Below are 17,442 nucleotides of genomic sequence, written 5' to 3'. Positions count from 1 at the left end.
AGTTCTTTCAAGGATTTTTTTCAACTTTATAATATTTCAATATTCAATATAGCACTATAATGTCAGTTTTGTAATTATATGATTTCAAAAAAAGTCTGGAACAAATCATTAATTTTTTCTTAAATGAAAAAATTCTGTCCCATATGAAAACTGCACATTGAACTTTTTTCTGATTTGCATATAACAAATTTCATTCTCGAAAATATTAGAAATGCTTTAACTTCTTTGGCTCTGCAAATGAACTTAAATCCTCAATGCTACATTTGGAACACTTTTTAGAATTTCAATTTTTAGCATCTATCTTTTTTTTGCTTCCAGTGATTTTGACACTACAGAAAGGACAAACATTTGTTGATTCAGAAATCCTTATAAAACAATGAGCGCATATTTCGTGCTTGCACGGCTCAATAATTGTATCACATGCTCTTGCAAAACATATCTGGCATTCTGATAAATCGTCTTTTTTTCCTGAATCTTCGGAATCAATTGATTGCGTCGAAGAAGATGCTTGAAAACTCGAAGTGTGATTCGAAAACTTATCTCTTTTTGCTTCAATCCAATCAGCAATATTCTCAAAGCATGATAAAACATGAAAACTGTGTGCTATTTCTTTTCTGTGAATATTCTTAGTACAGAAAATTGTTTGTGCTGAATTTGAATTATCTTCTTTTAAATAACTTTTTGTGGCATAACGAATCGCAATTTGTTCATGGCACCATCTGCCAATCCCTTTCATTTGAGCAACATTCAACGAAGAATCCGAAAGCAAACGTGAATCATTCACAAAAAAGAAGCTGAATATTATTCCCACATGAACAAGTATTTGCACAGCTGGAGCAACAATCGAAGGAATAAACGGCAGAGAAATTGCAGACCACACGGCCTCGCGCGTAACGCGTGTCATTCCCTGACGAGAAGAAGCAAAACGAATAACCGAAGAGAGAAAATCAATAAGTTCAGAAGCAAGCATCTCACTCTCCAAAGATAACTTCAGATTTGATGAACGAAATCCTGATGAAGTATTATTTTGCAGATCAGATTTTAATCCTATTGCTTTATCAGGCTTTATTGTTCTGTCGTGTGTAAATAAAAAGTGTGGAGCTTTGCATATGATGCCTTCCAAGAGACGCAGCAAAACACTTAGCTGATCGAACACACTCTTAATTCTGCGTTCAATAAAGTTCCACTCCAAATTATCAATTTGCTTTGCACTTTCGTTCACCTTACGCTCCATGTTAATAACTTCCGTAAGACAGGAGTTGCTTTGCTGAAGCAAAGACGAGATAAATTGCTGCTGCGCTGTTATATGTCTCAAATGAGGCAAACTCTTTGTTGCTTCTTCACCGTGATTAGAATCACTTGAAGATGCAATATTTGCTGGAGGCTCAACTGCTTGCTGTAGTTGATTTGAATTTGACGCACTTTTAAACAGTTCTAGCATTTTGTTAAGATAAGTGTCGCAAACATATGAATCTAACTTTTCAACATATGTCTTTCCACCAATTCCAATAGGCAAATTATCTATCGGAATGACAAATTCAACAAGTGCGTGACCATTTGTCTTATTTCTCCCATCTTCGTTAGATTGTTTATCTTTTTCTAAAGAAGGACAATCTGTGCGTTCATCCTTATCCGTTGCACGATCTATCATCGAAGCATAATCAAGATTTTGCAAACAAAACAGAAATGCCTTCCAAAGTTCGTCATCAATCACCAAAACTTCATCATCGTTTGAGGCAGGCGTCGATAAAAGGAGAGGCATGAAGATCGCCGAATGCTCAAGAATTGCTTTCAAGTTAAGCATTTCGAAAGAATCAGCTTGGAAAGGTGATTTCACAAGAGACTTGTGAGATGCTTCCATGGATGTCGATGCAATCACCGAAAGCAAAGCAAGAGGTTGAGTTTTTTGGCGATAAGTAAAGAGCATCATAACAAATATCACTGTAGCTTGAGCAATATTCCAATTTTTGCATTGCTCAAATTTTCCTTTAATGTTCCAATCAAACGATATTGTTTCAACTTTTGCATTCGAACTAGTTGGATCCATTGTCGTGAAATCATCCGAGGCATTATCGGAGCTAACATTTTCCAAGTTTAATTGTTCACGCAATTGTCTTTGAAGTTTTGAATCGAGTAAAATATTTTTAATAGTGTGCGATCGGGTCAATGCCTCAACAAACACAAATCTTGACTCAGCAGAGAAGCTGAGGATGAGCATAAGCATCGAACAGCAAATATTTCGCGTTTCAAGTCGGCACGCTACACAATCTTCAGAAAAAAGAAGATACACACATGCTTCAACAACCATACACACAAACGAAAAAGCAATGCTTATTCTATGCGCAAGTTCTGGTGAAATCAATGTTGATGATAAAAATCTATCTTCTTTTCCTTCCAATTTGCTAAAAGTTGGGATAAAATCAACGTTCAATGGCGAAAAACACAACACAGATGAAAGTTCAGAGCTTATGCCATTACACCTTTTTGCACTGATCCAATGAGTTAATAGTCTCCAATTCTGTTGCGTGCACAACATTCGCAGCAGCATTTGAATAACCTCAAGCAAATAAAAAGGATAATGTTGATAAGCTGGAGTAAGTTTGGTTTTCCCGATAAATCCCTGGCTATCTTTGATTGCATCTTCCTCATTTAGCCAAGTTCCAATCATGAGAGATGTTATGAACTTCATCAAAAGGCAGAATCCATCCATCGTCAAACATCCGTTAAAAAGCGAGCATTCATTCAGCTGAGTGCGATGAAGCTGTCTGCAGACACAAACAGCTTCGTGTGCTTTAACAGATAGAAACTGAAATTTTGCTGTTATCTCTTGTGAATTACTTTCTTTCGATTCCAGTGGAGGAAGTGGTGTTTTTGAAGTTGATAAGTGGGAAGAATAGTCGGAAAGGCACAGAGTCCACGCAGCAACGGCTTCAGCTGCACGAGACTCTGCAAGAGTAAGCGTTGAACTCAACATGTGTAATTTCTGAATGTGATTTGCTAATTCTTTGCTGAAAAAGAACAGAAGATATTCCAAAAATTGTGCAGCTACTCGAAATGAGGCTAAATCTGCGATGACAGGAGATGAGATTCCCAGTTTATTTTCTAATTCATTAGAATTCAACGAACACAATATTTCAGTAAAGCTTAATGTATTTGCAGATGGATAAATGGAGAACTTTCGAACTGATGATGGAATAAAAGAAACAAGCTGTGAATCAAGTTGCTTTAGCAGCTTTTTTCTGTTTGAGGCAGATAATGCTTTGCATTCTGTTTCAAGTCCTTGAAATTCTTGTTTGTTAATCTTTTGATCAATATCCTTTTCACTTCCTTTTAAAAAGTCTGTAATTTTTCTCAAAGATGTTTGAAATAGAGAGAAGAGCGACAATGAAATGCTTATTGGTGATGAAATTGTTGCAAAAGCAGACAGACGAAATAGAGTTGATTGAAGATGCATGTTTATAAACTCAATCGACGTTACTTGAATTTTTGACATTTTTAAGTGTCTTATTTGGCTTTGACTTGAAATAATATCTGCGCTTTCATTGGAGTTCGACACGCCAGTCTTTTCGTTTTGATGTTCATTTTGTTTGCCTTTAACTCTCTGAAGCGCATTCAGATCGACAGGGTGCGGCTGAAAGAGAAGCTGCAAAAGGTTGGCATTAATTGATCGCTCAACATCTCTGCTTTCGCTTAAAGCCCAAAAGATTGCTCTTTCAATTTCCTTTGGTGTATATCTCCAAAAAGAGTTTTCCAAATGATTCTTTTTGTCCTCTCTTTCTATTTCTTCACTTTCTTTGTCTTTCCCTCCAATTTTGGTTTCATTTGGCAAAAACTGAACATTGCTAGCTTCAATTTGACTTGCTCCATCAGATTGAACAGAACCTGATCCTATTCCGAATGAAGAAAGCACTGAAAAATATGAACTAAACAACGATTTTCTGTTTTCGAATTCAGAAGCATTGATAATTTCATTTTGATCAGTTTTAAACTGTTTATCCCAACAATTGAACACATTATGATAAGAGTTGTATTGCAAAGAATAAGATCTCCAAGAATTAATTAAGAAATCATCATCAATATCATCTATTTCATTTTCACCCATTTTTTCTTCCTTTCCGTCCAGTTCTTCATTTTCATTTTTTGATTCGTTTCCATCCATTCTTCCTTTCTCTCCTTCTTTGCATTTCATTTGTGAGGATTTTCCTTCTGTCAGCAATCCCATTTCTTTCCTTCTCTTCCACCACAGAATGCTTTTGAACAGCCCTCTTCTCCTTCTTATTCCTCCACCAGATCTGTTCCACTCACTCAGAGACTCCACATCCTTCGCAGCTCCTGAAAGAGGGAGATTCAAACCATTCTGCTCCATCTCCCTCAAATTGCGATCTTCTGCGAGTAGCTCATTGACAGCCTCATCTGCTCTTTCAGCCAATTTTTTTATTGATTGATTCTGAAACTCAAAAATAGCTCCCTCCCTCACATCTTTTGGTACGTTCGTTGTGAGAAGATCGGAATATGCCACATTTGCCTTTGTTCCGAATGCATTGTGATCCAGCCCTGCCAGCATCAGCAGCAGCTTATCCTCTTCAATCTGTTCGTTCGAAGTATCTTTTCTATTCAATTCCACAAACTCACCAATTCTTCCACTTCCTTTCATTCTCTCCTTATTGTTGAGAATAAGCCTTTTTCTCACATCATCAATTGAAACAGGCCCCTTGGACGTTCGATTAGAAGAATTCTCAGCCTCAGGAACAGCTCCATTAATATCAGTCAAATAAGGGAGCGAAGGAAAGAGATGAGACGATCCATTTGGTTGGTTCAATCCCCATTCTGGTGAAAGATGGCCCGTTGTTGGGTTGAATCCGAGAAGATATGAAATGGATGGAGGGAGCTGAAGACGAAGTGAAGAAGAAGATTGAGAAGAAGAAATGGAAGAAAACTGCGTTAATGAAGAGAAGGAGGATTTCTTTGTTAATGTGGAATTCGGTTGATTGGCTGTTGATTCATCAGCCGATTGATCCATTTTCTGTGATGTTTTGCTCTTCTCTGTTTCTGCATCAGCTACATTTCCCTCTGAGCCAAGAGGCATTCTCCAAAATAATAGCTCCAGATCACTCTGTGAATGTGTCTGCTCATCAAAAACGAGCAGAGAAAGAGCAAAAGGCGCAAAATACGGAAGTAAAGTTGAAAGAGGAATGAAAATGTTTGAATAAATGGAAATGGTAGGGAAGTACATAAAGATTGGTGGCATCCGAATGTTGTAGATCTGCGACTCATTCACATGAATCTGGTAGGACAAAGCAGTGTGAAGTGAAGGAAACAGGTGGGATATCAGAAATTCCTTTGTTTGATTATTGTGCTTCTTCCCTTTTCTGTTTGAATTTGATCGCCTTTTTAGTAAGCAATCATTAGAATCCAGCACGATCTCATTGCCCCAAATATCAAGTTCGCATATCTCTTCATCAAATGATGCATCGAACTCACTTTTCCTTTTATCTTTCTTGTTCTTTTTTTGGCTTCGCTGCTTCAGTTCTTTCAGAGAAGCAATCCTTCCTTCGTTCTCTTTCACTCCGCTTCCCCTGTCAAAAACAGAGAAAAGCGGATATTTCTGCATAAACGCCATTTTCGTCTCCAGCATTGAAAACATGTTTCGTGAAAGAGGAAAAGAATACGACTTGCCAATATACGGCTGCTCAAGCTCTGTTACGAGCTTAGTGAGATGAGGATTCTGTTTGGATAACAGCTTCTTCACAGGAACATAAAGGAATGAAAGACGAGATGGCGTCAGATCAAGAAGAGGAATGCCAGAGCGATGAAGAAGAGAAATGAAGGCTTTTGTGTGAAGTGGAGAGGATAGAATGGTGCAGTTGCGTGTGAAATGAGCAGATGATGATGATGATGTTGTTGATGATGATGAAATGGACTGAGAACTGTTGTTCTCAATGCAATTATTAGACAACTCTTTATTTATTCTTTTCATGTCATCCAATGAATTTTCTGTTGTTTTTGCTTTGCATTCCACAATTGAATGTTTCCTCTCGCATTGCTTTTCGCGGGTGTCAAAAGGATAACAACTGTATCCAGATGCCGAGTGAACAGTGAATGGGAAGAGATGGTGATTGGCAAGGGAGCTGACCAGATTCATCGACAGAAAAGACATCGACCGCAGAAAAGACTGCAGAAGAAACGAGCGATGTGGATTGGGAGATTGCCCGCTATTCCACCAGCTGGAAAAGGAGTTGCTTGCAGAAGATAACGGGCACTGGGCTGGATGTGAAGAGGTTGCTCTTGTTGTTGAAGAGGAAGAGGAAGAGGATGAAGAAGATGATGCAGGCAATTGATGAGTAGTTTTATGTTCTTTTCCCTTCTTTTCAACATTATGTTTAGATTTTGACTGCAAAACTTTGCTGACTAATGCAGTTTTTTTCGTTGTTTTTTTATTCAAATTTCCGATCAACTTTTTCGTAGCCTTCTCCTTTTTCTGCCTTCTTTTGGCTTCTTTTCTTTCCAACTTTTTTTGCTTTGCCAATTCTTTTTGCCGCCTTCTTTGCGCCTTCCGCAGCATTTGCATCGGAGACAGCGAGAAATAATGGCAGATTGGATAGAAATACACCATCCGCAGAACAAGAGGTAGATATGAGCATATTGTCTCCTTGTCGAGTGAATCAGAAAGTGAAATGAAAGTTTGCTTTGAGAGAGTTTCTGCTTGAGAGATGAAGCTGAGTGACTTTTGATTTGAAGATAAATGATGTGATTCTAATGAGCAGCTGGAATTATTAGCAGTGCTTTCAATTTCAGAAGAAGAAGAAGAAGAAGACGAAGAAGCCGAACCAGAAGGAATTGAAGAGAATAACTGTTTGTATAGAAAATCAATCTGTGGCTGAGCAGATGCAAAGGCAGAAGTGAATTTGTGTCTGTTTCTGTTTTTCTGCCTGTTATTTGTTGTATTTCTGCCCATTGCCTTTTTCCACACTCTTTCCACTTCGTCTCTCACAATCCACAGCCGTTCAAATGGCGGCCTTTTCCCTCGTTTCAGCCGTCTTTCTTCTTTCATCTCTTTCACTCGCTTGATTGCAAGCACACTGCCAATTCGGCGCTTCAGTTGGCTTATGTCCAGCTTCTCTACAGCATTCAACTTGTTCCCTTCTGAATGATGTGCAATGTGCTTGCTTTTGTGTATATGGTGCTTTTCATCGCTTCTTTCTTCATCGGCTGTATCTTCATTATTCTCAGAAGAGTCAGAAATTGTTCGTTTTCTGCACTTTGAAGAAGATTTGGATGAGATGCCATTTTCAGATGAAGACATCACTTTGTGGTGCATTTCGTGGTTTCGTCTGATATAAACGGTATCCTGATATTCATCGTCCCAGTCATGCATCACAACACCAGCTCTTTCAAAATATGATAGAGCAGCAGCAGCAGAAGATGACGATGAAGAAGAAATGGAAGAAGGTTTCGGATAAAGTGGCACTGACTCAGGGATTGTGTGAAAGAGGAGAGATGATGCATCATTAAGTTCTTTCTGATTCAGTGAAGTGCGTAAAAGTTGAGAAAAAGTGAATGAAAGGCTGTTTGATGGATTGCTCTCGTTGAATGAGGCAATCCAATAAGGAGCGTCAGCCGATGAAAAGCAAGTCCAAACATCAGAATTCTTCGAGACAGTCATAATTGGATTCGAAAATGCGTTTTTAAGCGATCCATTCACGTTAAAAGGAGAAAGATTTTGAATAAAAGAGGCAACTGTATCATTGACTGAGGATGAGACAAGGTTTGATAGCCAAGGAACAAGAAAGTGGGATGTGATGAAAAGAGACGAAGAAGAAAAGAAATGGACAAGATGAGAAAGAAGATGACGAAGTGGAAGGGGAAGAGGATGAGAAAGTACTTCAGTCAAGATCGCAGATAAGTCATCTGCAGAAGAAGTAGCATCTGATGAAGATTGCAAAGGAAAGTCTTGGGTTGAATGAAAAGTTTCCGGCTTGCTTTCAGAGGATTCTTCATTTGACTTCTGAAGCTGTGGAGGATGAGCAGTTTCATCAGCAGTAGGACTCATCTTCGAATCAATAGATTGTTGATTCTTCTCAGGAGAAGCCAAAGAATCATTGTTGATGACATTTGCGAGGAGTGTAGTAAAATATGTGAATAGAACATCTACACAACGAAGAGAAGGCGCAGGAGGAGGAAGAAGAATTGGTATGCAATCAGGAAGAGGATAACGAAACGGTATGTCTCTAAATTACAAAAAAAGAAATATAAGGAGTCAAAAATAACAAATAAAAAAAAATTAATTATTAAATTGCCAAAGGGTAATTCCCAAAAGAAACGCAATTCCATATCAAGCAAGGAAGAAAAAAAGTAAAATCTCCTATTTGCAAATCTCAAACCCGTAATTCACAAAAACGCTGCAGCCCTGCTCCATATGAATGCACGTTGAATAAAATTCCACAAATGGTTCAACGTCAATATTTTCAAAAGCGGGACCCAGTGAAATTCCATTTCTAAAAAATTCAATTGAGCCAAAGTGTTTTGGAACAATTGGATCTAAAAATTGATGATGTGAATTTACTGATTCAATTCCTTGAGATGAGTAAAAGGGCGAGATATATTCTCTTTCATTTGCTGCTGTGTTTTGAACAAAATCGATTCGAACTCCGATAACATCGCCAATCACGCAACAATCATGAAAAGTTGGATTCATTACCGAGTTTGTTGATTCACCAAAAAATGGACGGTAAAGCATAGAAAGCATTTTGTTTTCAGATTCATTTTCTTTTCTTCGTTTAATAATACCAATTCCAATGTCTCCATGGCTCAAAAGAGTTGCTTCAAATTGCCATCTTCCTCCAAATATGAGGTGAGAGCCAATTGAATTGTTAACAACAATACCGCTTCGAAGGGGCATTGAAGGATAAACTAAAGATTAAAGTTTTGAAAACATTATTGCAAAACAACAAATAATAGCATTATCATATGAGCATATCGGAAATTTCAAACCTATTTGTCCAAGCTTTCGGTATTGAGCTTGAGATGGAAATAAGCATTCAGGACTTCCATGAGTAAAAAGTGTTTTTAACAGTTCATCCACGAGTTTACAATTTTTGAAAAATTGCTGTTCTGAAATTTGACATGTTAATTGGTCACCATGATGCGCAAAGGACTCTTTAAGAAGAAGATAATACATTTCTGAAAGAAATATATGAGCTTCATTGCTTTCTTGCGCATGCTTTATGAAGTGATCAATTGCTTTAATGACAGACAATTTCATTTTTTTGTTCATTCATTATAACCACAATAAATTTAAACAAAAAAATAATCTCGAACAAAATATTTTATTTTTCTAAACGAAAGATTTCTTTAAATTAAATTATGAAAAAACATGTATAAGCATTATCACTGATATCATTTCAATTTATTCATTTCACTTAACACAAAAACAACAAAAGATTAATCTCTATCATTTTCATTTTTCTATAAAAACTGACTTCACATTTAAATTTTAATTTATCTCATTAGTTAATAAATTATTTTTATTCTACTAATTATAATTGGGGTTTTTCACATTCGTTTTTTCCATTTCAAACTAAAATCAAAAATTTCTTCATGTTTTAGAAAATGAGAGATCAATGTTAAATTCTATAATAGATCAGTGACATTTTTCTTTTTTTGGATAAAATGTCCAAATACTTAATGAGGGACGTCAAAAATGCATTTTCATGAATTAAGAATTATTTCAGTTAGCATTAATCACTCTGTCAAAGAATATCAAGAAAAATAGTTATTATTTGAATGATTGAACTAAAATCAATGCTGAATTCTTTCTCTCTTTGGAAAATGTTTCCTAAAGCAAAAAAAAAAAAAAAAAAAAAAAAAAAAGATATGGCTAAGAGAACATTTTTTCTCAAAAAAATGACAAAAAGAAAATGCAAATTGATTTATAAATAATAAATAAATAAACTTAGGGTGAAATGAATTAATTTCTTGTTATGATCACTCATCACATTTCAGCAGTGGTCACGATTGACGATGCAAAGACAAGCATGGCAGGAGGAAGGCCGTTAACAAGCTGGTGGAGAAGAGAAACATAGTTGAACCTTTTCAGCCTGTCTTCTGCTTCAATCAATTCAATCTCTTCTTTTCTCTCTCGCGCATCTCTCAAGTCTCTTTCTCGTTCAACCATCCTCTCTCTCTCATCATCGTCTTCCACATCGCTTGCTATTTGCTTGCCCCTCGAACTGTCTCCCTGTTTGCTCTGGAAATTCACGTTGCTTCTGCTCCCTTCTCTTCCATCGCCTCCTCCTCCTGCTGTGCTCGTAGCCAGCTCGCTCTTCACAATCCTATCTACCCCAATGCCATCGATGTACAGCCCATTCGCCTCTCCCTTGATGGCCATCCACAGCTGCTGTTCCCTCAGCATCCAATCTCTCTCTCTTTCTCTCAGTCTCCGCTGCTGTCTGCGTTCATCTGATCTCCGAAGCGACTTCTGCCGCTGCTCCTCCTCTGCCCTCAGCCGTGCTGGTGACAGACAAGGCAGTGTGAGTGCATAGAGAGAAAGGACTGTTCTTGCTGAGTTGTATTTGATGACTGTGTTGTGGGCACTTATCAGCACAGACGGCGGAACATCTGAAGTAAAGCTGCCTTCAGATGATCTGCTTGAAGATTGAGCAGAAAGGCCACTCGAAACAGAACTTGAGGAAAGAGACTGAGAAGAAGATGAATCGCTGCTTGTTGCCTTTCCTGTTGCCAGTTTCGGAAGGCAGACAACATCAACCATCGCTTCAATCCGGAGCTTCTCCAAAAGATGTGACAGAAGAATCATCGCAAGCATTTTGTGCTGTTCAGTCAGATCGCAATTGACCCGACGAACTTTTCGCTTTGCAGATGTCTTTGTGGAAGATGACTGAAGATCAGATGCTGTCTCAGGCAAAGAGGACGATGGAACACTCTCTTTTTGTGTTGCCTTTTCTTCTGAGTGGTCAGATGACACGGAACTTGGAGAAGTTGATGAAGCAGTTGCTTTTTCCTCTTCATCCTTTTCGTTTCCTTCCTCAGCTTCTTTCTTGTCTGCAGCAAGTTTCGATTTTTTCTCTTCTTTTCTCTTTCTTCTCCGACTCTCTCGTTCTTTCCTTTCCTTCCTTCTCCTTTTTTTCCTGTCTTCTGACTCAAGAAGCATGTTCATTGCGCTTTCTGTGCCTCCATTCAGCAAAGCAACCAATCCTTCATTTGCTTTCGTTCTGTGCACAATCTGGTTTTGTTCAGCGTCTGCTCCTTCTGTCTGATGCTGCCCTGCTGATTGAGATGGTATTGTCTGTGAGGCAGAAGATGATGCAGAGGAGGAGGAAGAGGAGGAGGAGGAAGGAGAATGTTGAGATGAAATGTCACTTATGTTTTGCGGATGAGACGTGGGTGACACAAGAAGTGCTGGATCTTGCAAGACCAAACTCTGGTCAATCGAGTTTGATGAAAGCGCTGAGCTTTCTGAATCGCCGTCGGAGTCGCTGTAGCTGGAATCTTCTTCGTCTTCTTCATCATCCGATTCATCATTGTCTCCATCATCATCTCCGTCTGCATCTTTATCTTTTCCTTTTGCCTCTGAGCTTTCTCTTTCTTCTTTCTTCTCCTGTGTGTTTGCTTCGTTTTTCGTCTTATCAGACTTCTGCTCATGATCCTTAATCTTCTCATCCTCATTTCTGTTTTTGTCTTTATTTTCTTCTCCTTCAAATGCATCTTGTGTCATTCCCCTCTCCTCACCAATGCCATCTTCTTCTTCATCCACCCACTCCTCTCTGAATGGCAGGATAAGCCGTGCTCTCATCTGCAGCTGCTTCCATTTCGGCCGATGGAGCAGCACATGCGCCAGCAGCAGGGCAAGCGAGGCTGATGGAGATAGAGAAACACCGTAATATTCCTGATCAGTCAGCGATGCTACGTATTTGTCCTCTTCCTTTTCTGCTTCTTTTGATGCATCCAAATTGGTGCGAGAAGCAGAGTCAGGCAAAGAAGAAGCAGAAGACGAAGCAGTCAATGACATTGGGTCATGAAGCACAGGAGATGAAGGGATAGATGCCATGCTGTCATCAGAAGAGATGTGAAGATGAGGCGGATGTATTTTGATGGCTGGGCGACTGCGAGCAAATGAGCCAGAAGAATAAGAAGATGTCGAAGAAGAAGAAGAAGAAGAAGATGATGATGATGATGATGAATAAACATTATTTAACTCTTGGCTAATTCCACTGAATGTCTGTGATTGTCTTTGATAGTCTCTGTAAAAGCGATGCAAAAAGGGGGAGTCATCGAACGAGAATTGAGAAGTGGCAAAAGGAGATTTCTTGTTTGAAGTGCAGATGATGGAGTCGAATGGAAGCCAAACGTCGACAAATGTCTTTGGCTGGGCAGACAGAAAAGGAGGGACAACCATTCCAGAATACGACAAGGGGCGAGGAACAGCAGAGAAGGAGAGGAAAGAGGATGAATGGGATGGGCGAGAGTGAAGAGAAGAGGAGGAAGAATTGCTGTTGGATGAGGAGAAGGGGCTGTGCAGAGAAGAGGAAGGAGACAGAGAAGGAGAAGGAGATGATTGTTGAATGGGAACAGGATATGGAGATTGAAGGGAGGAGATGGCAAGTGAATGGGAAGAAGGCAAAGACGATGGGAGCACAGGGGGTGATGAGGCGGCTAAGGGTTGTTGGGAAGAAGAGTTCTTTGAAGACTGCTGAAGAACAGGATTGTTGGTGATTGAGACAAGCGACACATTTGAGCCAACAGAAAGAGAAGAATTGGTTCTGTTGAATGAGTCAGAGGAAGAAGACGATGAAGACGACGAAGAAGAAGAGGAAGAATATTGAGTCATCTTTGAAGATGATTGTGGTGCATTCAAAAGAGGCGTTCCTTCACTGGTGGCAGAGGCATCCCATGCTTTCTGCTTCCTTTTGGGATGAGACTGATTATTGGCAGAAAGCAAGTCATTCTTCAATTCTCTTTTTGGTGAATGTGTTTTGTTCGTCATCTGATTCTCATTTGCCCTGTTGAAATGGACAGAATCTCCTCTCACTCCACTTTTTCCTTGTTTCTGCACATTTCTTCTGCGTGTTTGGAAGCTCAAATCGTCTGTTGAGTCGTTTTCTGTGTCGCTCATCAGATAAGAGGCATAACAATCAACATCGTCGTTGTTGAGAGAGAAAGCAGTGGCAACAGGTAGATCAGAAGGAGAGACAGGAGCGAATGAAGATGAGGAAGAGGAAGAGGATGAGTAGATAGATGGATCTAATGAGATGTCAAATGGAGAGGAATTCGGAGAGGTTGCTGGATTTCCAACGGGCGATGTGACGAGTGACGAGTATGTTGGATAGCCAGGTGAGTTCGATGGCTGAAGAGAAGAATAGCTTGTAGATGAAAACTGAGAGGATTGGAGTGAATTCGAATTGGTTTCTTTTCTATTGCTGTTTTTACCAAAACTGTTTCCTCCGAAATTGAGCTTGCTTTTTGAGTTCTTTTTTGACTTCTTCCGTTTTGCGAGGTTGGCTAAGTTGTGTGTGTGGATGATGAGATGATGCCCCGCAACAGCCACATCCGACAGTGTGGACACGAATGACTCGACTGTTGGAAACTGTGCTGCATAAATTGGAGATGAGTGATATTCTTCTGCTGCTTCATCGTCTGCTGACACATTCAATGAATCAGAAGGTGATGTCTGGGATTTTGAGTTCTGTGATAAGTTTGTCGAGGAATAGAAAGAAGAGAAAGAAGAAGTGGAATGCTCTTTTTTGCTCATCTTTCTGTCCTGCTGTGTATTTGAATGTGAAATTCCCTTTTTATTCTGATCAAATTTTCTGTTCCTTTTTGAGAATAGATACTTCTTCACTTTGTTCACTCCATTCTCATCGAACGAGGGCAGTTGAAATACACACGTGTTTGCCTTCATCATTCCGATGCCCTGTGACAGTAGAAGAGTCTGCACACCACTCTGAAGGGAAGGAGCAAGAGTGATTGTGGAGAATGCCTTCAGATCGTGCTGGTGAATGAAGTCCAGCGTCTCTTGTTCGTGGTGGGCAATCGTGTCCATCACAGCAAATGATAAAGAGGAAGGCGCATACGACGAAGAAGACAGGGCAGAGGAGGCAGCAGAGTCATTCAGTGTGTCAGAGGAGGGGGAGAAAGCGAAGGAGGAAGATGTCGATGTCAAAGTGGCTGTTGAATCAAACTTCCCCAAAGAGAAATGAAACTCATTCTCTTTCTTCATCTTCATAATCTCCTTCTTCTTTTCCTTCTCCTTCGCATTCAAATGATGTGTTGTCCGTTTTGGCTGGATGATCGTACGAGCAATTACCAGTAGCCCTCCCTTCTTCATTGTGTTCAGAATGCCAATTGCAGCCGACGCAGACTGCGATGCCACTTCTCTCAGCAGTGCCACAGCTGAAGGAGAAGGATGATAAGCTTTTTTGTTTGCTATTCTTAGATTGCTTGTTGCTCCCAATCGCATCGACTGGAGTGGATTGAATGCAGCATAAGGAGATATGAAAGGTGATGCATAACACGGAGGGTTCCTCAAAAGAAGCAGAACTTCTTCGTTTGGATTCAAATTATCAGCATTTTCAGAAGATCCATAAAATGAATCTTTGTTTGTGTAATTTGAATGCTTTGCTGTTTCTGCTTTGTCTTCTTTGCTTCGAATCTTCTTCTGTTTGCTTTGAAGATTGTGAGTGTTTGTTTCATTGATGTCGCTGTCTGACTCAAACACATCGTTCATCTTGCTTTCTTTGCCTTTGGATGAACCGTCATGTCCTTGTTTGCCTCTTTTTTCATTCGGACTCTTCTCATTTCGCGTCACTTCTTCAACTTCATCATCATCTTCTTCTTCGTCTTCATCTTCATCTCCCTCTGAATCACTGATCGCATCCCACTCTTGCACACTTTCTGTCTCCAGAAAGTACAAAAAGTTTGGTCGCCAATGTTTCAGATGGTTGTGTCCTCTCAATCTCAGCAGCTGTTCTCTTGCCTGGTGGAAGAAGAACGATTGCGAAAGACGATTCATTTCCACTCCTTCCTCTTCCTCTTCCTCTTCTTCTTCGGCCTCTTCCTTCCACATAGAACTTTTTGACTCTGATGCAATCGTTCTGCGTTTTAAATCCTCTTCTTCATGTGCTTTATCCACTTTGCCATCAATCTTTTGATCTTTCTCATCACCTTCATTCTTCTTCCTCTTTCTATTCATCTTCTCCATCTTCCTCCTCTCCTTCTCTTCTCTCCTCCTCCTCCACTTCATCATCCTCTCCTCCTTCCTCTCCTTCCACTTCCTTTTCCTCTTCTCTGACGAGTCCAGTGCTGACAGCAGCACCATCAGGCTCACTCCAATCAGCAGTGCTACACCTGCAATGAGTGGCTGGCAGACAATCATCATCACCACCGAGATGAGTGCTCCACTGACAGAGCGGATGACGCTGTTGTGGCGAAAAGACGAACGCCAGTTGGGAGCACCGATGAGAGTGTGGATGAGGGCAGAGATGCAGATCATTAGATAGCAGAACAAGGAGAGGAGACCTACAAATTGTGGAGAAAAAAAAGAAAAATGAGAAATAATAAATGAGAAGGATTTGAATAAAAAGAAAAATTAAAATGAAATTTCAGATTAATGTGTATATTGAAGTTTTCGAAAAAAAGAGTGATAATTGAAAGCAATTAATTTGACAAGTTAATAAAAGAAATGAAACACACTTGTGATTGCAGCGATCACATCGATTCCTCCGATGAATGGTTCGACGATCAGAAACAGCACAATAACCACTGCAGTTACAAGAGAAATACGCCAATTCAACTCTTCCGATTCATCTTCCCTTTCTATCCCTTCTTTTCTGTTATCTTTCTCTTTTTTGTTTGAGATTCTTTTCTCTGCATTTCTTGTCCGCCTTCCTTTGCTCAGCCATCTTCCGCCTGGGATGACTTCATCGTCGGCCATTCCCTTTAGAATCTTCGATGCATTCACAGCAGCTGTGACACTCCCGAACAACGCAACAGCACACACACACACTCCAAACACTGCCTTGTGGATCAGAACAGACAGAAGCATGCTGTGCTCATCCACTGCTGACTGGACAATGTCGCCTTTTGCAGAGAGAGAAGACAAAAATGAAGAAGTTGATGATGATGAGTCACTCAGCGGAGGAGGAGAGTTATTTAGTTTTTTTTGTGTCTTTGTTGGGTTTAAGGCGTTTAAAGGCTCTCCTTTTAAATCACAAAGCACGTTGTATTTGACTTTGCAGGAATAAATAAGACCCATAATAACAGACATGACAAGCACAAGCAGCAACGCTGAAAATCCCCCTTTCGCCACAGCAGCCGCCGGATTTCGCAGTTCGTTGCACAAATTGAGTCCAGCATAAACAGAAGTGAAGAGAGGCAGAAGTCTTCCAGTGCATCTCACAAATGACGGCTGTTGCGGCCCAAGGCCGATCCACTCGGTGATGTTGTTCTTTAAGAAATGTGGTATGAAGTTCTCTTTGAACAATTCCCACGAAGACGGCTGAATGTCTTTGTTTGGATCTGCATTACTCAAAGGCTCCCCAGTTTCAGTGTTATAGTCATTTGCCAAAACATATATCGCTATAAATGCAATCATGATAGAAATAACTCCAAAGGCAACAGTCACTATTTTCGAGTAATACCGCGTTTTAACGCTAGAAAGCACCATTGCGATTATTAAAAACCCAACTTCAATTCCAATAAATATAAAATATCGCTCTGAAAAAGAAAAGCGAGGAATATTTGGAGTCGAAGAAAGAAATGAACTGATGCAATCTTTAAATCCAATAACACTCATCGCACAGCTTGATGTAATTGACAAGAACATTGCTATACCAACCAAAATTCCAGCCTCGGGTCCTGTTATGAAATTTCATTTTAATGTTGAAAAAGAAAAGCAAGAACATATGCATACCAAGTGTTCTAGAGATGAGATAATATGCTCCTCCGCTCTTCATCTGAAAAGGTTTGAAGATTAAATCTAAATTTAGCTCTACAAATATTAAACAACGATTTCAAACATCGCCAGTTCCAACAATTTGACTGAAAGAAAGTAATGGAAGCGTGCATGCAAGAAAACTCAATACTAATATTAACAAAAACAGTCCAAATCCTGCTTCTCCAACAGATTGTCCAAGCTTCTCAAAGTAAATAACATCTTTTATAAATTTTGAATAAACAATCCTTTGGATAATTAATGTCTAAGAGTGCAAACTAAAAAGCTGCATAAAAACTATTACGAAAACTCCGGTGAAGGCATCAAGTTTTTTTGACATTTGGCAATTGTATATGCGATATAATTGTTTTTCTAAGAATAAAAAAAAATCACAACAAATTTCAAATAAAAAATATTCAAAAAAACAACTTCTAATTAAGAAATGAATGTTATTCTTTTGTATAATATTTATACGTTCTAAACTTTTAGATATTTTC

General features: G+C 39.4%; 2 protein-coding genes across 2 annotated transcripts; both read right to left on the bottom strand.

Annotated features, from left to right (window-relative positions):
• Nucleotides 1–51: 51 nt before the first annotated feature.
• MONOS_8554 (uncharacterized protein) lies at nucleotides 52–8,899 on the bottom strand (the record flags this gene model as incomplete). Its single annotated transcript, XM_067878975.1, has 2 exons — nucleotides 52–8,228; nucleotides 8,382–8,899. The coding sequence occupies 2 exons, from the start codon at nucleotides 8,897–8,899 to the stop codon at nucleotides 284–286; spliced, it is 8,463 nt and encodes a 2,820-aa protein (XP_067722453.1). The 3' UTR covers nucleotides 52–283.
• A 1,092-nt stretch (nucleotides 8,900–9,991) lies between these two features.
• On the bottom strand, nucleotides 9,992–17,285 carry MONOS_8555 (putative Cation-Chloride Cotransporter (CCC) Family Protein; the record flags this gene model as incomplete). The annotated part of the gene is made up of 5 exons (XM_067878976.1): nucleotides 9,992–15,531; nucleotides 15,706–16,869; nucleotides 16,925–16,967; nucleotides 17,031–17,167; nucleotides 17,225–17,285. The coding sequence occupies 5 exons, from the start codon at nucleotides 17,283–17,285 to the stop codon at nucleotides 9,992–9,994; spliced, it is 6,945 nt and encodes a 2,314-aa protein (XP_067722452.1).
• Nucleotides 17,286–17,442: the final 157 nt, after the last annotated feature.

The sequence above is a fragment of the Monocercomonoides exilis genome, assembly GCF_001643675.1.
Source record: "Monocercomonoides exilis strain PA203 chromosome Unknown scaffold41-876177, whole genome shotgun sequence".
NCBI lineage: Eukaryota > Preaxostyla > Oxymonadida > Polymastigidae > Monocercomonoides > Monocercomonoides exilis.
The sequence above is the reverse complement of the archived record's forward strand: the minus strand, read 5'-3'. Positions and strand labels throughout refer to the sequence as shown.